The sequence below is a fragment of the Chionomys nivalis genome, chromosome 1 (genome assembly GCF_950005125.1).
Source record: "Chionomys nivalis chromosome 1, mChiNiv1.1, whole genome shotgun sequence".
Classification (NCBI taxonomy): Eukaryota; Metazoa; Chordata; class Mammalia; order Rodentia; family Cricetidae; genus Chionomys; species Chionomys nivalis.
The window spans coordinates 16,605,904-16,631,741 of NC_080086.1; the positions used below are offsets into that span (position 1 = coordinate 16,605,904).

Consider the following 25,838-nt stretch of genomic DNA (forward strand, 5'->3'; position numbering starts at 1 on the left):
CTTACAGAGTTAGCTAGGGAGCTGCCAGCTGTGACTGAGGCCCCTTTCTGCTCTCCAATTATGGAAATAGGATTTTCATAATTATGCCCAATATAGGATGCACTGTGAACTTTAACCAAGAAGGTATTCTTGAACCAGCTATGGTGGTGGCACCCCTGTTACACCTGCACTTGAGGATCAGGAGTTCAAGGTCATGCTTGCCAACCATGAATTTGCCAACTCAAAGAATTCCAAGCCAGTCAGGCCTTCAAGACACCATTTGAAAACTAAAGGTGACTGCCGCTTACAGTGGTTGCTTGAGAAGCGAGGGACAAAAAGATTGCGACTCTAACGTGGGGTGGAGTACACCTGGGTGTATGACCCAATTAACACCCGTGAGTTTGTTCTTCAGGGCGCAGCAGCACAGCTGCAGACCCTTGGTGACCCGGAGGGTCCGTACTTCTCATTGTAGTGGCTCACTCTGTGCTGGGTGCAGTGGGGACCTGGAGCGTGGGCTCTCGCGCGTCCTGACTGGGGCGGTCAGGCTGGATGTTCCTGGGAAGCAGCTCCGGGTTGCAGGGCAGGAACGCGCCCTTCCCCCGTGCAAACTTTCAGTTGCTGCGACGGAAGCAGGAACTTGATCACGACAAAAATCTGCGGGGCCCGTGCGGGAGCTGCGGAGCATCCTCCGCGATCCTCTCCAGACCCTTGCGCGCCTAGGCGGTCCTTTGAAAAGGCGACCTAGCCGTCCTTAAGTGCCACGGGGACCACAAGGTAAAGGCGTCTCTTCCCTCCCATGGCTGGCCTCGGACAGAGTCGACTCCTGCCGAGGGCAACTCCGTTCCTTTTCCAGGTCCTGCTCAGGCACCCACACACCAAGGCGATCCCAGGGACCAGGTTAGGGTAAAAAGGGGGTGATCTGGAGAGTGTGTCGCTGCAATATCCCAAAGCAGATGGCCAGGCGAGCTTGAAAGCACCTGCTATAAATGGCACAAGCTCCAAGTTGTCTGCAGAGGGACGCCAAAGCGCTCAGGAAGTAGCATGAGGTTTGTTCAAAGGGAAAAGTTCCCATGTTTTCTCGTATGGTTTGTGTTTTCCTTTTTCATCCTGCTGTGTGATACTCTGTAAAGGTGTGTGTGTGTGTGTGTGTGTGTGTGTGTGTGTGTGTGAGAGAGAGAGAGAGAGAGAGAGAGAGAGAGAGAGAGAGAGAGAGAGAGAATTATTGACTTCTTGATAGCATGCTGTAAATGATTCCCAACAATTGAAATAACTCCGTACAAGTTAAGTTTAAGTGACTCTAGGAGACTGGAGTTTCTCTCTTCCATCTGTGTCTGTCCTCCTTTTGAGCAGGATTAAACCCCAAATAACTGACTAGATAACTTACGGGCTGCTGTGTAGCTCAGGACTCTGGGTTCCTGCCCTAGGACTGTGCTGATATGTAAGCCTTAATTGGGGACCAAAAAAAAAAAAGAAAAAGAAAAGAAAAAGAAAGCCGAAGACCTAAGTAACCAGTTGCTGGGTATCTTTAATGAAAATATTTTTTAACTTTAATTAATTATATTTTCACTGTGTAGCCCTGACTGGTCTGGAACTCATTATGTGGACCAGGTTGGCCTCAGACTCACAAGATCTCTTCCTCTGCCTCCTGAGTTATAGCAAGCTTTTTTGCCGGACTGTCTTTGGACCGCCAGCCCACAAATAATGACCCAGAGACTTATTATTAACTATGAAAGCTTGGCCTTAGCTTAGGCTTTTTTCCAACTAGCTCTTATAACTTAATTAACCCATATATAAATACATATATACATACATATATATATTTATATTTAAATCTACGTTCTGCCACGTGGCTCAGTTACCTCGTCTTAGTACAGCAAATCTGACTTGCTTGAGTCCGCTGGTGCTAGATTCCTCCTCTCAACTTCTCTCTGCCTATTCTCTCCTGCCTAGCCTTTCCTGTCCAGCAATTGGCCATGTAGCTCTTTATTAAACCAATCCAAAGGCACTTAGGCAGAGACAAACATTCTGCAACACCCAGTGCCATGGTTAAAGGTACGTGCCACAATGCCAGTATCTTTGTTTTTAAGATTTTAAAAAAAATTACACTATTGCGCACATGAACATGTTTATACCCTGGTGCATAGTGTACATCAGAAGACAACCTGTGGAAATTAGTTCTCTCCTACCGTGAGAGTCCCAGGGATCGAGCTTGTGTCATTAGACTTGGCAGCAAGTGCCCTTACCCACTGAGCCATCTCTAAGGGATGTTACCTTCTGCACCCCGAGAGCACAGCCCCTGCTCGGTCTCCTTGCACAGTTCAGGTATCTATGCAAGCACACGAGGACAGACTATCTCAGACTCTTCCACTCCTCCCTTCCTCCCCCCCTTTCCATGGCGAGAATTCAGGAAGTCTGTGAACTTTGGGGAAATGCGTTATTTCCTAGCCTCTCACTGAAAAGCAGCTTTCGTAGCCAAGTGCTGGGATTTCAGGTGTGAATCATCATGCTGGCCTACACTGGGTTTCTTGTGAGGATTTGAGGGCATGATCTGTATAAAGTACAAAGAGACTGGCGTGTGAAAATGATACATGTTTCCATTTTACTGTACACAGAAGCTGGATGTAATAACAAGGGAAATAGCATACTTGTGTTCTATTATCATAGACCGGCTTTGTTGGTTAACCAACTGAAGTTTATTATTCACATAGGGTTCACGTGAAGTGTTTTACAGTTCTATGGGTCTTAGTAGTTATACAATGATGTGTCCATTACAGTATCATGCAAAATCAATTCACAGCTGTAAGAAGCCTCTGTACTCCAACCTTTTCCCCTTTTAGTAAGCTCTGATTTACTTTTAGGGCTTTAAGTTCTTCTTTTTTACCAGGTATGGTGGGGCAAACCTTTAATTCCAGGACTTGGAAGGCAGAGACGGGCAGATCTCTGTGAGTTTGAGATCAGTCTGGTCTACATTTTGAGTTCTAGGATAGCCAGGGCTCTGTAGAGAGACCATGTCTTAAATATATATATGTCTCATATATATATATATATATATATATATATATATATATATATATGAAAGAAAGAATAAAATTCTCTTTTTCCTTTTATGTGTATGGGTGTTTTGCCTGCATGTATGTCTGTTCCTCACCTGTGTGCACTCCCCAAGGAAGCCAGAAGAGGGCACCAAAGCCCCTGGGCCTTGAGTTACAGATAGTTGAAAACCACCCTGCATAGGCTGGTACTAGAACCTGGGTCCTCTAGAAGAAAAGCCCATGTACTTAACCTCAAAGCCATCTCTCCAGCCCCAGTTCTGGTATTTTTGATTTGGTTTTTCTAGACTATCAGGATATATTCTGAGACAAAGTCAGAGTCAAGTCTGTTCAGAGTGGCTTCTTTCACTTAGCAGTATACAATTGAAGATTTTTCCTATCTTTCTGTTGCTTGAGAATTCATTTCCTTTTATTGCTGAATAACATTTAAATACATGATTGTGTCTTATTTATCCATTTGCCTGTGGAATAGCATCTTAGTTGTTCCTAGCTCTGAGAAATTATGAAAAATGCTGCTATAACATTCCCATGAATATTTTTTTTGTTTAGAAGCAAACTTTTCAAAACTTTTAATTGTAATTATGTGTATATGTGTGTGGATGGATGGGTGTGTGTGTACATGTGTGCATACTGGTTTGTGCATGAGCTTTTGGGCCTGAAGAGGTCAGAAGAGGGTATCAGATCCTCTTGGAGCTGGGGTTTGGCACCTCCAGAAAGGCAGTATCTGTTCTTAGTAGCTAAGCCACCCCTCCAGTCCCTAGACACAGTTTTCAATGCATTTGGATAAATACATGTAGGACAGTTGCTGAACTCTATGGTGAGATGACCTTTAAGTTTTGAAAGACACCACCACATTTCTTTCAGAGTGGCTCTACCATTCGTATTCTTACCAGCGAGGAATGGAGTTCCTATTGGTCCAATCTTATCTTAGCTTTTAGTGCTGTCTGTTTCTTGTTTTTTTTTTCCCCATTCTAATAGGTGTGCAGTGGTATCTCAGAGTTGATTGAAATTACAGTTCCTTGACAATACAATGTTGAGCATTTTAGGATGCTTATTTGTCATTGTGTGTGTGTGTGTGTGTGTATGTGTGTGTGACATCTACTCAGATATTTTTTCCCATTTTTGAGGTTTGATTTTGGTTTTGGTTTTATGTCTGTTTTTTTCTAGGATCTTGTTTTTGTTTTCCTTTTCCTTTGGACAGGGTCCCACTATGCAGTCCTGGCTGGCCTGGAGCTCAATGTATAGATTAGCTGGCCTCACATTACCAGACATCTGCTTACCTCTGCCACCCGTGTGCTGAGGTTAAGGGTATACACCGCCATGCCTGGCTTGCTTTTTAGTGTTTCCTTTATTGTTGAGAGTCCTTGGTATATTTGGAAGCCAGGCCTTTAGTGGATAGGTATTTTACAAATATCTTCTTTGCAGCTAGGGTGGTGGAAAGCTCTGTGGGTAAAGCAGCTGCCGGGCAAACATGAGGGCTGGCGTTTGGATTCCCAACCCTCACAGATGCTGGGTGGGCTGGGCAGCCTTTGAAAGGCAGAGACAGGATCCTGGAGCAAGCTGCCTAGAGAGACTAGCTTTGTCATCAAGCTCAGAGTTTGATTAAAAGCCCATGCCTCAATGAAGATGGGAGAGTCATTGAGGAAGATCCTGAACCCCTACAGGCACATGCACGGCCCCCCTCCCACACACACACAAGGGAAGAACAGTGGCTTTTGTGGAAGAGCAGATTTTGGTTTTAATTAAAAATCACATCGGAACAGGAGACATGACTCAGTGCTTAAGAGTATTCACTGTTCCTACAGAGGACCTGGGTTCAGATCTATCACCCTCATGGTGGTTTACAACCATCTATAACTCCAGTTTCAGAGAGTGTCAGTGTTTTTCTCTGACATCATGAGCTCCAGGTATGCATGTGGTTCACTTACATACATGCAGACTAAATACTCATACACATAAAATAAATGTAAAAAATCCCAATCTTTTTTTTTATGGATCTTACTTTTGCCGTTGTATCTAAAACCACATCATTTAATTAATCAAAGAACATGAAGACATTTCTTCTCTCTATTGCCTGAAATCATATGGATTTGTGATTTACACTTATGGCTGGGATCCATTTTGAGCTCATTGTTGTGAAAGGTTAAAGGTTTATTTCTCCATTTATTGTTGCAATAAGGCTGCTTGTTTGTTTCCCAACTGCTCAGTCCTGAAATAATCACACAGAAACCATATTATTTGAAATACTGTTTGGCCAATAGCCTAAGCATATTTCTGGCTAACTCATATTCTAAATTAACCCATCTCTATTAATCTGTGTATTGCCACTTGACTGTGGCTTACCAGCTAAAGTTCTGGTGTCTGATCTATATGGCTTCTCTCTGACTCTGCCCTTCTTTTTCCCAGCATTCATTTTAGTTTTCCCCCACCTAGCTCTGTTCCCCTATAGCTCTGTTATAGACCCAAAGCAGTTCCTTTATTGACCAATGGTAATCACAACATATGAAGGGAAATTCCACATCACCTCCCCTTTTCTGTTTAAATAAAAAGGTTTTAACTTTAACATAGTAAAATTAAATATAACAAAACATTTATCAAGCAAGAATTACAGTTACAATTTTATATTTACTTTATCTTTTATCATAACTAAGGAAAATTATAACTATAAATTCTTCAACTCCATCAAAGACTCCAGAAGGATATAATATTACCTAAGTAAACAGGAAGTGCAAAACTCTAGAATTGACAGAGACATCTCACTGCCTGGACAGTCACCCAAAGTTCTTCTGTACCATTGGGGCATCCAATCTTCAGGCCCATAGTATTCAGCAGACTTTTCCATGAAGCAGGAAATTTCAAAGACAGTTCCACCTATATTGGCAGTTTGTCAGTCACTTTCTTCTGTGTCCTGCAGAATGTCAAGCCGACCCTTTCATGAAGCAGGAACCCCAAAGGATCATCTCACCTTTAGGCAAGTTCAGTAGTCATTTCTTCATGTCCAGTTCATGAAGCAGTCCAGGCAAGAGCAGTTTCTTGCCCAAATGGCTAACAGACTCCATGAGAAGCCTCTTTTATGCCCATCTTCCTCTTAAAGTAGCTTGGTGCTGCCAGGAGCAGATGTGTCTCACTGTCAAATGTTCTTAAACATTTTAAATGCCAAATTCTGTAGCCTTTGAAAGGTTTGAAGAATGCCTATCCATCTTAAATACATCTCTGTACATCTAGAAAATCTAACTAACAAGATTGACTATTATAGATTATTATCTATTAACCTATATTTCTTAATTATACATTAAATTTCTAAATGAGATACACAAGCACAATACCTTAATCAAGGTCAGAAATACATATATACAGTATAAAAAATTGACCTTAACTTTGTATCAATAAACCAAGATCCTTACCAATGCAAATCTCTATAGCATATTTCCTTTAAATGTAAAACACTTATAGACAATATTTGGGAATATGGGCATAGTTCTCTTCCAAACTTCTTTCTGCTGTTTATTGGGTGAAGTATTTTTGGAGGGTCTTGGTGCATCAAACCATATTAGTCTGGAAGCAATCCACAGGTTCCCATCCTCTGTGGAAACAAAAGAAGAACCTCTTTGCCAAAGCAATGTATCCTTAGACCCAAATTCTGAAGTCAAGATACCTTTGTAATATACATGCTGGTTTAGCTTAGCATCCAATATAATGAAATATCTCTCTGTACTTAGCTCCTTCACAGTCAAAAAATTCAAAGAAAACATAATAATATACATAGTCCAGACTCTCTGAATTTTTTATCTTTTCATGGCTTATTCTTTGTTTACTCTTTTTAATCTATGAGTGTCTGTACTTTGTCTCTTTAAAGACTTTTCCTTTTTTTTAAAAAAATACTTCTTTTTTTAACTGTCTATATTCCTTTTCTTTTCTCTCCCAAGCCTATGTACATTTATCCAACGTTGTGACTCATTTAGAGGTCTTTTATGTCTGAATCTGTCCTATTGTGTATCTGAAATTCTTTTCTGTCTTGAAGAGCTTTTAAAATGGTAAACAGCTTGGTTGCAGCAGCTCTGGATGCTGGCTCTGCCTCTCTCCACTTTCAAAATGGTGGAAGTACCATTATGGCCAGGTCTGGGACCACCAGGTAGGAGCCGTGCTCAGCACTTTAACTCTGAGAATGAGCTTGCAGCACAGAAACCCTTTTTATCTGAGTAATAGCTAAATATGCCATGCAGAGCATTGCACAGCTGGGAAATATCTCTGTGTATGGCAGCAGGAATCCGCCACGCTCTCCTGCCTATGCAATCCTAGAAGTCCTGATCCTGCCACCTGCCCAGGGGTGGACGCTGAGCTGCGGGCATGGTCTCAGCTACTTTCCCAAGTGGGCACACAAGCACCTGGGCCCACAAACCCCATTCAAGTGCTCCATAGCCTTTCTCTTATTGGAGCCAGACTGTTCTCCCTCCATTATAACTGACCAGTTCCTAGAATTCAATCATGAGACTTTCTTCCTCTCATTTGGTATTTAGAGAAGCAACTTTCTGCCAGGCTGGTACAAGGACTCAAGAGGGGAATGTGTGTTTGAGTATCTTAGCGCAGTCAATGTCTGCCTCCAGTAGATGTCTTTAAAGGGCTAAGTGCTGTCACTGAGAAAAGTGGTGTGCTGAGCTCTCAGCCTTGCTTCAGCACTGGCAGTTTTGTGGCCTTTCTCCTCATGTTGGCAAGGGACCAGAAGATGAAGGATTCTCAAATGCACAGGCAGATTTCCATTTAAACTTCTTCATAGGTACTTTAAGCTTTTACTTATTATTATTTGCTTTTTATTCTTTTTTGTTTTATATTATTATTATTATTTAAAGATATGTTTTGTTTGTTATGTGTATATGTTTGTCGGTTTGTCTGTCTCTGTGCCAGTGCCTATGCAGAGGTCAAAAGAGGGTGTTGGATCCTTAGAGTTGGAGTTACAGGCAGCTTGGGAGCCACTGAACATGGATGCTAAGATCCAAACCCCTGTCCTCATAATAGGACTTGGCAAATGCTATTACCCACTGAGCCTTCTCACACTGTAGCCCAAGCTGCCCTATAACTCACACTACATAGCCCCAGCGGGCCTTGAACTCATGGTCATCCGTCTGCTTCAGCCCCTCCGCAAGGGTCACTGATCTGTTTCTATTTTTGCTATTTTTCTACAGAAAGAGTAACCTGTACAATTTTCCTGAAGTAAACTGAGACCAGAAGAGTCATCCTTGACCTCTGAAGCGAGACCAAGATCAACAAGCATTCAGAATGCTCTTCCAGGAAGAGCAGAGCTTGGCTTATACTTTGGTGGTCATTTGCTTCCTGACACCAAGGCTGTCTGCTGGTCAGAAGTGCCTCACCGAGAGTCTAGAGGATGTTGTCATTGATATCCAGTCTTCTCTTTTAAAAGGAATCAGAGGCAATGAGCCCATCCATACAGTAACCCAGGAAGACTGCATCAGCACCTGCTGTTCAACACAAAACATAGCGGGTAAGTAACACAGCCTGCTGTAGCTTGTGTGTTTTGTGAGCTGTGGCCTGTGTGCTTTGTGAGCTGTGGCTTGTGTGTTTTGTGAGCTGTGGCCTGTGTGTTTTGTGAGCTATGGCTTGTGTGTTTTGTGAGCTGTGGCTTGTGTGTTTTGGGACAAGATAGTTGGAGGATGTGGCTGGTTAGTTTGCACCAGAAATTCTCAATGGAGCAGAAAGACAGATTCACTGGGGAATTGTCCCTTAGTACATTCCACCGTCCCTCCCCAGAGCTGTACTGTGGTTGCTGATAAGTGTGTCCATATAACCCTTAGATGGGTTCAGGGATAAAACTCAGGTCACCAAACTTATGCAGCAACCTCTTTGCCAGAGGAGCCATCTTGCTGGTCTGGAAGGGAGTCAATCTGATACATTAATTCAGAAGAAAACGTAGGCTTGTAGGTTCAAACCAAATATTTCAGGCTTCAAACTGGCAAGCTGAAAAGAGAAGTGTGTGTTTAGAGCTGGTAGTGATTCTGTTTTGCTCATGACTCTGGCTGCATTTTCTACATGAAACAATGTTAATTTTGTTGAGTATGCCACACCTTGCTAAGTGCTAGAGTCGGCTTATAGGATGGGAAGACCTCACCCATCAAGGAGCATGAAACAGAGCTGGGCAAGATGCTAAAACAGGTGTCTGCCCTTGAAGTTCTTTTTCTGTGATGCTGTGGCATAAGGAATGTATATGGAGTCTTTGTCTCAGGTCCTTATTTTTTGGTGGTACTGTAACTAAGGTCGTACTGTAACAAAACCCACAGCCTCGTGAACATGTAAGCTAGGTAAGTGCTCTCCCACTCAGCTCTTTTCCTCAGTCCTCTTTCTACTTAAAAAAGAAAGGTTTGTTTTTATCTTATGCATATCACTGCTTGCCTGAATGTGTGCATGTATTTGCACTATGTGTGTGCAGTGCCAGGGGAGGCCAGAAGAGGGTGTCAGACCCTCTGAAACTGCTACAGGTGAGCTCTGTTTGGGTGCTGGGCACCAACTCTGGATCCTCTGTAAAAAGAGCAAGTGATCTGAACCATGGAGTCATCTCTCCAGCCCCCTCTCTTTGTTTTGTAAATTCTCAGGCTGCCCTTAAACCCATTCTGTAGTCCAGTCAGACCTTGCACTTGTGAGTCTCCTGCCTCAGCCTTCTGAGTAGCTGGGATGACATAAGGCACAGAGCTCCTAAACCTTTGAGATGTACAATGTCATGATTGTAAGTGCCTTTCAACTATAACCCATTCCTGCTGAGGCCCATAGACTGTTCTAGATGTCACTGGTCATCAGAAAGAACAAACTCTGGTCGGAAGCTTGGGACATTCAGACATGTGCCCTGGTCTTCAGGGAGGGGTACTCTGAACCAAAGGGTCAGTGACTTTAAGTGATTATGCCTATACAGTGGACAACCTCCGAATTTGTAGTCAAGTCACAGGGTTCGGTAACCTGAGCCCTGGCACTTGCCGCTGATTCTGAGAGGACAGCGGACTTGCAGGAAGGAACCCTTAAGCCTATGGAGTCTGGTGCTAACCCCAGCTCGTTAGATAAAAATGGGTCGAACTGAACTGTAGGATATCCAGTTATTAGCAGGGGTTTGCAAGAGATGGCGTGGAAAGGAAGCAGCCCTTTGACGACCTCAGATTGAGAAGTATGCTTTCTGGTGCTGTGGTTTATAGAAATTGTAGTGATTTAGCTTAAATTCCTACCTTTTAAAAACATATAAATGCTGATGTACCAGCTTCAGTAGCACAGGGGTTAAAGCACTGATCTTACAAATGCTGAGATAAGCATTGATCTGACATAGGTGGGCATGGTGATGCGTACCTGAAATCCCAGCCCTCAGAGAATCGCGACTTCCATACCACCCTGGATGTGCCTAGACGGATGCCTCTGGCACTGAGGGCTCAAACAGACCTTTTCTCCCTCTGTTTGCTTACATCAGCTACTTTGTCATAGTTATGGGCTCCTGGATAAAGTGGTAGGTCCAGAAAAACTCCAAATCACAGGCAGAATGTTCTGTACTTCACGATGACGTTCATTTTCCTACAGTCTATGACTATCATCAAATTATTTTGATAATTTACTTTAAAACTGTAGTTTTTACTTTAATTGCTGAATAAAAGCGGGGGGAAAGGACACCATGGGAAGGCTCACACAGTCAGCTAGCTTGGGCTCATAAGAGTGCATTGGAGACTGAGCCTAGAACCAGGGAGCCTGCATATATGTTACAGCTGTGTAGCTTGGTCCTCTTATGGGACCCCTAACAGTGGGAACAGGGGCTGCCTCTGAATCTTTTACTGGCTTTTGAGACCCTACCTACTCCCCATATTGAGTTGCCTCATCCAGCCTTAATAGATAGGGAGGTGCTTAGTCTTACTGCAACTTGATATGCTGTGTTTTATTGATGCAGGAGACCTGCCCTTTCCTAGAAGGAGATGGAAGAGGATGGGATTGGTGGGTGGGAACAGAGAGGGGATGGGGTAGAGGGAGTGGGAGGGGAGTGGGAGGAGGCTACAGCCATGTTGTAAAATAAGTAGATGAATGAAAACAACAAATAAATAAGTAAATAAATGTAAAACAACAACAACAACAAAATCTGTGAACTAAGATCCATGGGTGGCAAATCTGTATGAACACTTTCACTGTAAAATAAGGTATGAAACCCTCAGTTCTTGAAATTGATGACAAATGTCTAGTTTTCCGTACTGTCAGGAAACACCCACACATCCAGCATTCAATCCTCACAGACAATATTTATTTTTCACATAAATTGTTTTGTTGTTTTTGTTTTAAACAGTGTTTCACTGTATAAACTAGACTACCCTTGACTTTGGGATGATCCTCCTGCCTCTGCCTCCTGATTACAGGATGTACAGCTATGCCCAACTTTTGTTTGGGGTGGGGTATTATGTAGCTCAGGTTAGCCTCAAACTCATTGTGTAGCCATGAACTCCTGCCCCTCCTGCCTTGGCTTCCGAAGTGCTCAGATTACAGCCCTTGCTGCCTGCCCAGTTAGCATTCCCCCACCCCCCGCCTTTTATTCTTTCTTATCCAGGTTCCCAGTCAAAGGGACAATGCACCCCCAGTCAAGGCTGGTCTTCCTGGCTAAGTTAATCCTTTCTGAAAACAGGCTCAGAACACACCCAGGAGTATGTTTCACCAAGTGCTAGGTGCATCTCAGACCTATCAAGCTGACTGTTCCTATCACTTCCAAACAGTCCAGGTTTGAATCCCAGCATCCAAAAAGATGCATTCACAAATGCTACGGCAGGCATCACATTGTTGGAGAAGGAAAAGCAGGGCTGCGTCAGGTCGAGTGAGTGACGGAAGAAGAAGCAGTAGAATCCTGGCGAGGGCTAACTCTTTTTCCCTATCTACAGGGTTTGGTATTTTGAGATAGGATCTTTTGTAGACTGGCCTCAAACTCACTCTGTAGCTACAGGAGGATGGCCTTGAACTCCTGCTTCTCCAGCCTCTACCTCTGAGTGCTGACACTATAGGCCCGTACATCTAGCTAAACCATGGGGTTTTACTGGAGAAGGGGTTGTTTTTCATATTTATTTTTATTTTATGTGTATGTGTGTTTTGCCTATATATGTTTATCATGTGTGTGCTTGGTATCTGAGAGGCCGGAAGAGAACCTCAGCGCCCCTAGAACTGGAGCTGCAGATGGTTGTGTCATGTAGGTGCTGGGATTCAAACCATCACTCAAGCCCCTAAAAGCTGTTTTAACAAATGGAAGATTTGTCTCTAGAGAACAAAATGTGCTGCTAAAAGAAAATGGTGTGGGAAGTTAAAGAGATGGCTCAGTGCTTCCGAGCACTGGCTGTTCTTCTAAATCATCCAGGTTTGAATCCCAGCATCCAGATGGTTAGTGCTCACAGGCGTCTTTGACTCCGGTTCTGGAAGATCTGATGCTCTCTTCTGGCTTCTGTAAGCACTGCATGCCCACAGCACACAGACATATGTGCGGGCAAGACACACATGCACAGAAAATAGATACTAGTAAACTTTTAAATGGAAAAAAATGGTTTTTCCAAGATTAACTCGGGTTTATAAACCAAATCAGTGTCTTTTGAAGTTGCTTTATGTCACTAATCTAAGAAGAAGGAAATGGTCTGAGGGGTCAGAAAATTGAGCAGAGCGCTCTGGAGCGAGTAAAGCTCCTACAGCTTGTCCTACTCTAGAACGTTCAGCTTGTCCTACTCCAGAACGTTCAGCTTGTCCTACTCTAGAACGTTCAGCTTGTCCTACTCTAGAACGTTCAGCTTGTCCTACTCCAGAACGTTCAGCTTGTCCTACTCTAGAACGTTCAGCTTGTCCTACTCTAGAACGTTCAGCTTGTCCTACTCCAGAACGTTCAGCTTGTCCTACTCTAGAACATTCTATTTTGAAATCATTCTTGCAAGTCTTTCATTGCAGGAGACAAAATGTGTAACCTCATGATCTTCGACACCCGGAAGACAGCCGGACAGCCCAACTGCTACCTGTTCTTCTGTCCCAGTGAGGAAGCCTGTCCGCTGAAGCCTGCAAAGGGACTTAGGAGCTACAGGCTCGTCAGAGGTAACGAAGGCACTGTTTTCTTTCTTTCGTGACTGAATTATTTAAAGCTTCGGTTTCTGTGATAGATTTCCTGAAAGAGTCTAAGGACCAAAAGAGTTCAAAAATATTTGATGACTTGAAATTAATTAAACAAAAATACATTTTCCTATAATAGCATCTGGCAGTATTTTGTTTGTTTTACCTTCATATTATTAAACATATACAGGTCTGTGATAAAACCTTTTCTTTTTAAAAAAGACAAAGTCACCTATATAGCCCAGGATAACCTATGAGAGAACTGTTGATTGTTAATATTCTATTTTTCATTTTTTTAAAGATTTATAGAAGAGGGCACCAGATCTCATTATAGATGGTTGTGAGCCACCATGTGGCTGCTGGGAATTGAACTCAGGACCTCTGGAAAAACAGCCAGTGCTCTTAACCACAGAGCCATCTCTCTAGTTCCTCTTTTTTCATTTATTAAATAAATAGCAAATGTTGTTTAGCATTTCCTATGCATCGGCACACTTTTCATTCTCCAGGGGTGAAGCGCTGAACATGAAACCCACAGTTCTTATTTCTGAAAGTGACTTTTGGGGTAGAGACAATAGCCATAATGCATGCTTGAGAAGAATGTAGAGGAGTCACAGTGCTGTGCAGAGCTGAGATTACCCAACAGAACGGTCATCAAGGGAACCCCTAAGTTAGGTGATCCGTGAGGAGGTAACCCCTAGATTGAGATCTGAAAAGCCAGCGGCCAGATATGGGAAGATGGGAAAGATCTTCCGGAATGATAATGATCCTTAGGCAGAATGGATTTGGAATGAAGACCAATCGTTCATTCCGAATTCCTGGAGGCAGAGTAAGCTGTGTAGAATGTGTGGAGGGGCGAGGCAAGGAGACAGATCACACTGCCTTTGTCATTCAGAGGAGGGAGGTTTCATGCTAGGTGTACACCGGGGATCCATGGGAAGTTTTTAAGTAGGCATGTTCTATGGTGTCATTTTAAAAAGTTACTATTATTGTGTGTGTGTGCGCGTGTGTGTATGCACGTGCATGCGTGCATGTCATGCGATGCATGGAGGTCAGAGCGAGGCCTTGTAGACTTAGTTTTCTCTTTCCACCTATGTGTGTGTTCTGCATATCTTCCTCAGGTCTCAAGTTACCAGGCTTATGCAGTAAGTGCCTCCACCCTCTGAGACATCTTGTTTGCCCAAATAATTTGTTTTGCTTTTGATTTTGTATTTTTAATGATTTATTTATTTTTACTTTATGTGCATTGGTATTTTGCCTGCATGTATGTCTGTGTGAGGGTATCAGAGCCCCTGGAACTGGAGTTACATGCAGTTGTAAGCTGCCATGTGGGTGTTGGGAATTGAACCCAGGGAATTGAACTCTGGAAGAACAGCCAGTGCTCCTAACCGCCGAGCCATCTCTCCAGTCCCTGCTTTTGTTTTTGTTTTTTGTTTTTTTGTAAGGCAGGGCCTCCTCTCAATTTAGTGTTGGTTGGCCTGACACTTGCTTTGTAGACTAGCCTTGTTTTGAACTCACAGAGGTCTGCCTTCCTCTGTCTCCAGAGTGCTGGGACTGTGGTGTCTTTAAGGACTCTTCACAAAGCTCACTGGCTACTCTTTGGGGGAACTTCCTTGAGGCCATAGGATGGGGGGACTGGAAAGACTGGTAAAATGTAGGCAGAAGATGATTCGGGGGGGGGTGGTAAGAAAAGATGGAGAGAGGTGGAAGGTGAGGTGTAGGCAGAAGATGGTCCAGAGAGACGGTAAAGGAGATGGAGAGAGGTAAGGTTGGTAGGACTTGCTGGTGCTCAGGGAAAGGAAGGTAAGAAGGCTAAGTCCTAGTTTTGAATTGAACATCAAGATGGTTGGGGCTGCCATTTGTGAACTAGGGGATTTTGAAGGAGCAGTTTTAGAGTCAGGAGGTAGAGCAGAATGAAGGGTTTTCTCTTGCCTCTAGTTAGGGTGCTTTGTGGAATGAACTACTTGGGGCACCTGGGTGTTAACACCTGCTGTGTTTTCTGAGTGGGAGGGGGTGCCTGAATTTTGCTCCAGAACCAGGGAAATCCAATGTGCCAAACATTTCCTTAAACAGTAGTAAAAGGCATAGCTTGTTTCAATGATCTGCTGTGGTGTCATAGATTACAATTGAAGTTTAAGTCTTCCAGTTTTCATAATACTTCTGTAGAGTTGTTGCTTTTCTAATGTGTAAAAGAAGTACAAGATAAAGATGCTGGCCAATGGAGACAAGAGGACAGGGAAGTGAGCCTATGTAGCCTTTTAAGGGTAAGTACACCGGGGAGGAACTGGAATCAAGCTGTTCTGGTGGTAGCCACCAGGGGGCATCATGAGCACAGAGCAGGTGGACTGACGGTTCCTGGCAGTGACACCAGATCCCGGACACATGCAGAGGACTGTTTATTCCTACAGGATGTATACAAGTTATGTTTTTAATTCTATTTATAAATACACCCGTGTTTATGGGCTGAGTTATTCCATTGATCATAAATTATCCTGTTTGAACTGAACTGAAATGTAAATATCTGTTTGGTGGTTTGTTTCTGAAGTAACTTTTATTTCCTGTAACCAACTGGCTAATGTTTACAGACTGACACTTTGAACGATGGCAGTGGACTCTGCTCGGTCTCCAAAAATACTGCAGCTTAGCATCAACCTGCCTTTAATAGTTTAGCAATATATCTTTTCTAACAAGCTTTGTAAGAATGGGTGGGTTCAGAAAGCCAATAAATTGGAAATCTGTTTGCTTAGCTGGTTTCCAAGAAAGTCCCTCATTTTTTACCTCAGTGAAATCCCTTGAAAAATGAAACTCTAAGAGGAGCGGAAGGGCCCAGGGCTGTTTCCCAGCTCCTGTGACTCGTGTCCACAAAAAGAACCACCGCCCAGTGCAAACAGCAGGGGTGAGGTGAGAGGAGCAGGTGTGAAGGATTCTGTGTGGTTCCAGGCTCCTTGCCAACACATGAATCTTATCAAGTGGGACTAGCGCTGGCTTTCCATTGTAGCTGAGCGCACATGCTTGAGAGAGCACACAGCTGCTTTGGTCATTCTTGCCAATGGACATATCTAACTTCTCATACCACACAGGCTGCAGGTCAGTTAGCTGAGTAGTCTTGGTTTGTTTGCTTGTTTTTATCTCTCTCCCTTGCTCTCCTTTTACCTTAAAAGATTATTTAAAGTTTTTAATATAACATTTATTTAGTCATGTGTGTGTGTGTGTGTGTGTGTGTGTAGCTGTGCTCACCATCTTGGTAGTGTGGAGGTCAGAGGATAGCTGGTGAGACGTGGTTCTCTCCTGCCACGTAGGTCCAGGGGACTGGCTGAACTCGGGCTTTTTAGGTTTGGCAGCCCAGCCGAGCCATCTAGCTGACTTTCTTTAACTTTCAAATGAAACATGCTGAGCTGTGTTTTGTTTGTTTTATATGTGGACTTGAGGAGTCACCTTGGGACCTCATGCATGCTCTAAGCTATACTCCCAGACATCATTTTATTAAATACCTAATGATACAGATGGTGAGGCTATGAATGTGATGACGTCATCTGTAGTAATATATATATCAAAAAAGGATGAAATTTAGAGGTGGGGGGGGGAGAGAGAGAGAGAGAGAGAGAGAGAGAGAGAGAGAGAGAGATCTGCCTGCCTGTGATGTTGGAAATAGGAAACTCATGCACCCAGATTGGTGGGGGGTGAGTTGGAGGTGAAGTGTTATGGCATCACCACCACACCCAGCTCCTACTTCTATTTTAGAGTAGAGTACTGTAGCCTAGAACATGTGTTGGCCAACTTTTCTGTCTAGAGTCAAACAGTATTTAGGTTTTGGAGGCCTGTGTTTGAGGACCTCTGGCCATATGCAACCAGTTGTACAATGGTACTGATACAATGGTATCAATGTATACCATTGACCTTATGGTATAAACACTGCCACAGGGACTATATAAATAAATGGACATTCTGGACAGCACTCAAACTTGATTGGAGAGCACTAAAATTCAAATAGAGTGTGGTTTTTCACATATCAAAAATTCTATTGGTTATTTCCAGCCATTTAAAAATGTAAACTTCATTCCTAGTTTGCAAATCCCAGAAAGGTAGGAGGCAGGCAGGATTGGCTACATGAATCAAGTGGCGGCTTTAAAGACTCATGTAGTTTAGTGGGGTGATACATGCCTGTAATTCCAGCAGGGTGGAGGCAGGGAGATCAGGAGTTCAAGATGAGCCTTGACTATGTATCAGATTCAAGGATACCTGAGCTACATGAGACGGTCTCAAAAAAAAAAAAAAAAAAAAGAAAAGAAAAGAAAAGAGAAAGGGGGGATGGAAAGGAAGAAAAGAAGAAAGAAAGAAAGAAAGAAAGAAAGAAAGAAAGAAAGAAAGAAAGAAAGAAAGAAAGAAAGATGACTCAGTGGGTAAAGGCATTTGATGCCAGACATGATGACCTGAATTTGTTCCCCGGGACCTGATGTAGGAGGTCCTTCTGTCTATGTGATGCTTTCATTGGTTAATGAATAAAGAAACTGTCTTGGCCTATTGATAGGGCAGAACTTAGGTAGGTGGGGAAGATGGAAATGAATGCTGGGAGGAACATGGGCAGAGTCAGAAGCCATGGATCTTCTGCCTGAGACAGACGCCCATTAAAATCTTTGCCGATAAGCCACTGTCATGTGGTGATATACAGAATAATAGAAATGGGTTAAATTAATATAAGAGTTAGCCAATATGAAGATAAAGCTAATGGGCCAAGCAGTGTTTTAATTAATACAATTTCTATGTGATTATTTTGGTTCTGGGCGGCCGGGATGAACAAGCAGGCCCTCCTCCTACAAACAGGAAGTCTTCCTGTTACAGGAACCCACATGATAGAAGGAGAGAACAGGCTTCTACAAGTTGTCCTCTTACCTCCACACACACCTGTGCCACTTTCCCCACCCCATAAATAAAATATTTGAAATATAATTTTTTAAAAATTAAATAAATAATAACCATGAAAAAGTGTGAGGGTTCGTGAGCACCCCCAGGCTGTCAGCCCTCTTCAGTTGTTTCTGGGTCTGGTAGGGGAGATGGCAGGTCTACTCTGGAGACCAACATGGGGGAGCCGTGAAGGCGAAAGAGAGAAAGGAGACTGCAGCCTCCTGTGTTTCCTCTGCCCTGGCTCTCTTTAGCGTCTGAGACAAGGTCTCATGCACCCCCTGGTGGAGCTGACCTCTCTGTGGAGCAGCTGAGAATGGCCTAGAACATCTGATCCTCTTTCCTTCACCTTCAGGGTGCTGGGATTAGAGGTGTGTTTCCTTGTGCCCAGTTCGTTGAGCCTTATCAACCAAGCTACCTTCCCAGGCCCGATTGCAGTTCTAATACTATCCGAACAGCTAAGTAGCAGAGTCAATACTAAGCGATTCGAATTATCCCTCGCTGCCCTTGATTGCCTTAACAAGCAACAAACTGGAAACAGTTTGAATGTGATAAAAAGCTGTGTGGCTCAGAGCAAAACCCTGAGCGGTCTCTGGCAGTCAAATACCCACCTTAGGAGTTGGTAGGAACAGCCCTACTCTGCCCATCCAGTAGGGGGCAGATTTCAAACATCATACTCACAACCTAAGGCATTCCCTCTACAATCCCAAACTTCGAGAGACCGAATCAAGTCTCCTGGATAGGATCCCTCTTCTGATAACTCTAGAGAGCCAGGCACCCCTGACTTTATTTGGAAAATGGTATCCTCCTTGCGCTATTTCTTTGGTTCAGTGTTCTTCAGGGAGTCTAGACCCTCCAAGCTTCCCCCTTTCAGTCAAACCCTCATCACTGTTAAAGGCCTGTCACTAGGCTTCTGCTTCCCCAATGCCTCGTTTTTCCAAGCTTTTATTACTCTTGTCCCATGTCCAGGCTGAAACGTCTGTCCCCATGATTAGCTGTCATGAGCAGTTGGCATGTCTGCAGGAATGCTTGTCTTCCACCGGCATTTTTCCTGCCAACCCCGATCCTGCCCAGGCCACCCTGGCTACTCCGTCCTCTGCCTCTGCCCTCAGGCATCTTTAGCTTCCCAAACCTCCTGTTCTCTACATGGTTCTTCTCCCGGCCTCATTGCTGCTCCTACTTATTCCTCAGTCAGCCTGATGCACCCCGCTTTTCTCTTCTCTTCTGTCCCACTAAGCTAGAAATAAACCACACCATGATGTCGAGAGACACTTGTGATATTTTATAATTGGTGTTTTTCTATTTTATACATGCTTTGATGAAATATCCAGGACCCGAGGCTGGAGTGTAGCTCAGTGATGCAGTGCATGATTGATGGGTACAGGATGCCCTGTGTTCATTTTCAGCTTGCATGCACAAGTGGGGGGGGGGGGGGAGAGAGAAGTTGTCAGTATTAATTTGCTTTCTAGTGCTGTGAGTTTGGGAAGGAAAGGGTTGATTCAGCTTCTGCATCCTCATCACTGTTAGCATTGAGGGAAGCCGAAGCAGGAGCTGATGCACAGATCATGGAGGAAAGCAGCTGCTTACTGGCTTGCTGTCCACACTTGGCTCAGCCTGCTTCCACACACAAGCTAGGACCACCAGCCCAGGGATGGCACAGTGGGCCAGGCCTGCCCACATCAGTCATTAACAATGCCTTGGCAGCCTAGCCTCCAGGCCAATCTGACAGCGACATTTTCTCACTCGAGGTTCCCTCTTCCCACATGACTCTGGTTTCTGTAAGTTGGCAAAACAACAACAACAAAAACAATAAACGCGCACAGGCATCAAGTATCAACCATTTGGGGGGACATGGGAAACATTTGTATTTTTAAAGATTTATTTATTTATTATATATACAGTATTCTGCCTGCGTGTATGTCTGCATGCCGGAAGAAGGTACCAACCAGTTCTTATTAAAGATGCCTGTGAACCATTATGTGTGGTTGCTGAGACTTGAACTCAGGACCTCTGGAAGAGCAACTAGGGCTCTTAACCACTGAGCCATCACTGTGGCCCAAACCTCTCTCTCTCTCTCTCTCTCTCTCTCTCTCTCTCTCTCTCCATGGACATTTTAACTCTCTTTTTCGTTTTCTTTATACCTTCAGATTTTCCATTGACCAGAGTTACTTCCCCACTCCAAAAGTTAACACAAGAAAAATCTCCCTTATTTGGCCATACCTCACCAGCAGTCTCTCCTCGGGTCCATCCTCCCACGGGTTACCCGGCGCCCACCAGCCTGTTTTGGAGAGAGGTATCTTCTCAGAGGTCCACCTCCTCGGCTCACTCACAGAACCTCAGCAAGATCGACGAAGCGAGTACCCATCTCCCTGTTTATAAAGAAAAAAGCCATTCTCCGAGTTTACAGCTTTCCTCAGAACGGAACATGGCTCACCTGCTCCCTACAAATGCAAGCCCCCCTTTTACCACCGTGACTGTTGCTTCTCTCCAAAACGTCTCTGCCATTCGGGAGCCTGCGCTTCTCGTGGCCAGCGCGTCAGTGACACCCGTGACTTCACAGCAGTCCGCGGCTACCACAGCTGCACCTCTAACCGCCATGACCAGGAAGCGCCCTGCAGCCCCCATGTCTACAAGTGTTACACAAGCAGTCACGTACCAGGCATCCCTGAGTGCCGTCTTTCAGGCCCGTACCGACTCAAAAGGCATCATAGAAACAGCGCCCTTTCGAGGAGGCTCTGAGCTAACCTCAGACATGGTGCATGGGAAAAGCTCTGCGGTCCTTCCTCGGTCAACCCCAGGGTCTTCCATTACGAGCGAGACTGCTTCCAGGGAGATTGGAAAGGTCAGTGTAGGCAGTTCATCACTGAGCAAGGTTTCAAAAAGCCAGCATGGCCTTTCCTTTGAGAAGTGGCTTCTCATTGGGACGCTCCTCTTTGGTGTTCTGTTCCTGCTAATAGGCCTCGTCCTCTTGGGTAGGATGCTGGCTGAATCCCTCCGTAGGAAAAGGTATTCAAGACTTGACTACTTGATCAATGGGATCTATGTTGACATTTAAAGATAAATTGGGCATCTCTTAGTTTGTGTAATAACTCGTTGCCAAATGCACCTGTGTTCCTTCTGCCCAGTTCAGCTCAGTAGGAACTGTATCTAGAAGGATGCCTCTACTATTTTTCTTCGTTTTCTTTTCCTATTTGAGACAGGCTCAGGTAGCTCAGACTGGTCTTGAACTCCTGCTCTTCCTGACCCTGCCCTCACCCCCAGTTCAGGGATCACAGGTTTTCACTACTATGTCTGGATTTTTAATTTAAAAAATTAAAATTCTTTTGCAGCACTAGAGGTCAAATTCAGGGCCTTCTGCACGCTAGGCCCTTCTCGTGCTCCTTCTGAGCTAAATCCCAGTCCAAGCACTTTCTTTTTGTTTGTTTGCCTTTTTGGGGTTTTGTTTTTCAGAAGAAGAGAAAGGATTTAAAAAAAAAAAAAAAAAAAAAAAAAAAGCTAGGTTATCTGAGTGGCTTTATCTGTAAAATAGCAGCTGAAAAGAATTCCTAGCTGCAATAGTAAGTGTGCTTGAGTATAAACTAGAGACCTGTATCTGAGCATAAGTCTAGGCCATCTGAGTTGCAATTCCTTACTATTTCTCATCCCAGATAATGGCGACTGTTTGATACTAGTTTTAATGGATTCTCTTTTCTTTTTTTTTTATATGAATTCCAATAAAACTCATTCCAGATGTATTTCCCTCCAATTAAATATTTGAATAAATCTCTTGTTACTCAGTATTGTTTTAAGCGACATGGCCAGCTGGATAACTTTCAATTTCTTTCCACCAGCAGAATGATGGAATGATGAAAATATGTGTTCCATGTTAAAAAATGACAACCTCTCTTTTCCCGTCAATGACCAAAGGAGTTCCTTTGGGAGAATTTTAGCAGAATATTAATCCACCATGGAGACAGTGATGTTGTTTTTGTTATTTATTTGTTTAAGACAATGTTTCATGGAGCCTAGTCTAGTCTCAAACTCTCTACGGACCCAAGGATGATCTTGAATTCCTGATCCTCCTGCCTCCATGTTCCAAGTTCTGGGATTACAAGAATGTACCCCACGCTTAGCTAGTAAATTTGTTCTAATGCATAGCCAAGCCAACTCATTTGGGATTCGGCCTAACTTCTAAAGTGTTAACGTTTTCTAAGATTGTACCAAGTTTAAAAATTACTGATATTATTTATGACTATCTAAACTGGAGCAGCAGTCAATTGCAGGTTTACTGGGGATAATATTAAAAGCTCTATATAGCATTTTGATTAATATACTATACTTTTTGTTGGTTAAGTTCTGAAATTTCTGGGAAATGCTTATAAGGAGAAGAGTTTTCCAGACAAATGGGTGTAGGGTAACTAAGTGTAGAAGACCGTCTGGGTCAGTTGGATGTTTCACATCTGAGCGGCAATCTGCTTATCGACAAAAGAATGGTCGGCACATCTGGATCTAGACAGGTCTGGACATGTTTGTATATGCACATGTACATGTATGTAGGACTCAGAGGCCAGAGCTGGGCGGTCATCTAGTTTGATCCCCGTTCCTGTGGTAAACACCATGAGCAAAGCAACTTAGCAAAGAGTTTATTTGGCTTACACTTCTGAATGGAAATCATCAGTGAGGGAAAACAGACAGCAGCTGAAGCAGGAACTGAAGCAGAAGCCGTGAAGGAGCCCTACTTACTGGCCTTTCTTATCCAGCCCAGGCCCTCTGTCTAGGGATGAACTGCCCGCCGTGGCCTGGGCCCTCCTACGTCAATTACACATGTCCAGAGACCAGAATGATGGAGGATGTTCAGCTGAGCTTTGGTCTTTCTAGGTGTGTCAAGTTGACAACCAAGATGAACTACCACATGTTATTTTCCTCCAGCATTCTCTACTTTATTATTTTTTGAATATGGAGTTTACCATTTTTTAACTGGCCGGTGAGCTCCGGAAATCCTCCTGTCTCAGCTCCCCAGTGCTAGGACTACAGATACTCACCATCGCACCTTGCTTTTTAAGTGGCTGCTGGGACCTGAACTTAGGTCCTCAGACTTGCACGGAACCACTTTCCTGACTGAGCTATATTTCCCAGTCCCTAAACATGGTTTTTAAAGATAAAAATGGGCTTCAGGAGGCTGGAGAGATGACTCAACAGTTAAGAGCACTTGCTGCTCTTTCAGAGGCCTGGGGTTCAGTTGCCAGTACTTACATGGCAGCTCACAACCATTTGGAACTCCAGGTCCAGGTGATTGAACACCCATCCCCTTCTGATCTCTGCATGTACCTACATGCACATGCATATACAGAAAATCATGCACACAACACACACACACACACACACCGAGGCATGCATGCAGACACTAAACTTTGGACTTCATACGCAAACTTTATAGCAACCACTAGAGGGCAGTAGCTGGTTTACAAGAGTAGCCATAAAGTCGAAAGGATAAAATGACACAGGCTTTCTCACCCCCTCTCTCGCCATCTTCTTCCCCTCCATCCTCCCAATAACCACCCACCACCACCACCATGGTCTAGGCAAAACTCATTTAAGAGAAAAGCTGGCCCATTGAAAGTCCTGTTTTTCATGTAGTCTCCAACTTAACAGCTTGACGCAAATCTCCAAGGAGTTTACATAAGCTCTAAGTAGGTTGAATAAATAAAGCCTGGAGATAATTTAACAAGCATGCTTTTTTGAATATCCACTTGTAGAGCAGAATCAGATTGGTAACCAGGTGCCTTGGGGTTTGAAAATGGCTCTTCTCTTTGTTAATGGAGTTTGAGAGTACAGAGAAAGACTTTCTCTGTGTTTGTGGAAGCTTCCTCCTATCTCCCTGTTCCACCTAGCTGCAGCCTTTCCTGGGATGGAAAGGCTTGCTTTTTTTCTCTCTTTTTCTTTGAAATAGGGTCTCATCGAGCCCAGGCTGGCTTCAAACTAGCTATGTAGCCAAGGATATCCTTTCCCAGGGTCCACCCTCCGCTGGGGTTCAGGTCCTGAGATGGAGAAGGTGTGTCGGTACAAGGAAAACTTCTGACCACTAAGTGGATTGCACTCAAGTGGCCCCAATACCTTGAACCATCTTTATTTATGCTTCTACAGAGTTTTTCTTACCAGGGTTACATGAACAGCTTCATTACTGTCTCCTATTTTTGAAATATATCATATTTTAAGGAAGACATTGTAATCATTATGAAAGCCTCCATTGTTCCCTTTTATGCTTCCCCAAACAACCCCCCCCCACACACACACACACACAACCTTATTCTAGACGTAGAGCTCAGCATTTTTGCAGGCTTAACTAACTATCGAGCCAGACACATCCTGCTCTTGGAGCACTTAATGTCAGCTGGCAGCTCCTTGCGGTTACAAAGTTAAAAGTAATAGACACGGGCACAATGCTTTAAGGACAACAATATTCAAACCCAGACAGTTATTTCATGTCTACAAGATGTATTTTTATACAGTTCCCTTTTCTACAGAGGGTGCCCTGCCTCACTCTCTCTGCAGAAGGCAGACTTTGAAAAGGTGCTCTTTTCCCATCTCACTACACCACGCTTCTCCCACCAATGTAAGCTCCTGTGTATGGTAAAGAGAGAGCTCTCCATGCCGTGTTTGTATCTTTCCCACTGGAGCAGACCAGATCCTACCATTGAGTCTATATGCTTGGTGTCCAGGTAGCTTACTCTCAACACTTGGCACTGTGTGTATTCCTGAGACCTTTCCCTCTCCCATGTGTGTGCTTACTCTCCTTTCCAGAACTGTGAGACACGGCTAAGGTTCCAAGTGTTTTCTCATGTCTACCTAACTGTCTCTATTGAGTCAGAAAAGCTCCCAGGGTTGGGAGCTGTACTTAGTAATTCCAGATAAGAGATTTGGGAACCATTAGCCTCTGTTGAATCTTTGGGGAAAATATTCAGAAAAGGGATTTGGTTTTATGCAGAGCTAGGGTGGAAACTTTGGGGCTTTGTTCATGCTGAACACGCATTCCACTGACTGAACTATATCCCAGTCCTTCCTTCCTTCCTTCCTTCCTTCCTTCCTTCCTTCCTTCCTTCCTTCCTTCCTTCCTTCCTTTCTTCCTTCCTTCCTTTCCTTCTTTTTCCGCCACTGAGCTACCCTGCCCTTTCTTTTTTTTTTTGGATTTTTTGAGACAGGGTTTCTCTGTAGCTTTGGAACCTGTCCTGGAACTAGCTCTTGTAGACCAGGCTGGCCTCGAACTCACAGAGATTTGCCTGCCTCTGCCTCCCAAGTGCTGGGATTAAAGGCATGCACCACCGCCGCCTGGCCTGCCCTTTCTTTTTATTTTGAGACAAGGTCTTGCTAAGTTGCCCCAGCTAACTTTAATTGCAACTCTACAGCCAGGCAGACTGTACTTGTGATCCTCTTGCCTCAGTCTCCTTAAAAGCTGGAGATATAGGCCTTCACAGCACAAGTTTCCTTAATATTTCCTCTCTATGGAGGCTGTACCCAAACATAGTCCAGGTAACAGACACTGCGGGGCCAGACTCTCTCTGTCAGTGGCCATGGAATATGTCTTATAAGGAGCAATTGGATTTAAGATGTTCTTGTTTGTTTCATTTTTGAGGCTAAGTCTCAGGGAGAGTAAGCTAGCTTTGAAGTATTATGTAGCTGAGGCTGGCCTTGAACTCCTGACTCTTTCACCTCCACCTGCTCAGCACTGGGATTTCAGATCTGTTCCACCATACCTGGCTCATCACTTGCAACAACCCGTGAGTTTCTTTTCACGATGCAGAACACTTTAATTTTCTAAACATCAGTTGAAAAACAAGGCTACCT

General features: G+C 43.9%; 1 protein-coding gene across 1 annotated transcript; it reads left to right on the top strand.

Moving 5' to 3' along the window:
- The first annotated feature begins 487 nt into the window (after positions 1-487).
- On the top strand, positions 488-21,494 carry Mansc1 (MANSC domain containing 1). Its single transcript, XM_057776465.1, has 4 exons — positions 488-753; positions 8,210-8,526; positions 12,966-13,106; positions 20,165-21,494. Exons 2-4 carry the CDS (start codon positions 8,304-8,306, stop codon positions 21,070-21,072), a joined length of 1,272 nt encoding a protein of 423 aa, XP_057632448.1. The 5' UTR covers positions 488-753; positions 8,210-8,303; the 3' UTR covers positions 21,073-21,494.
- Positions 21,495-25,838: the final 4,344 nt, after the last annotated feature.

Coding starts and splice junctions, on each gene's coding strand:
- Mansc1 (XM_057776465.1), top strand. CDS start 8,304: ATGCTCTTCCAGGAAGAGCAGAGCTTGGCTTATACTTTGGTGGTCATT. Junction 8,527..12,965: donor TTCAACACAAAACATAGCGG/GTAAGTAACACA, acceptor CTTTCATTGCAG/GAGACAAAATGTGTAACCTC. Junction 13,107..20,164: donor GAGCTACAGGCTCGTCAGAG/GTAACGAAGGCA, acceptor TTATACCTTCAG/ATTTTCCATTGACCAGAGTT.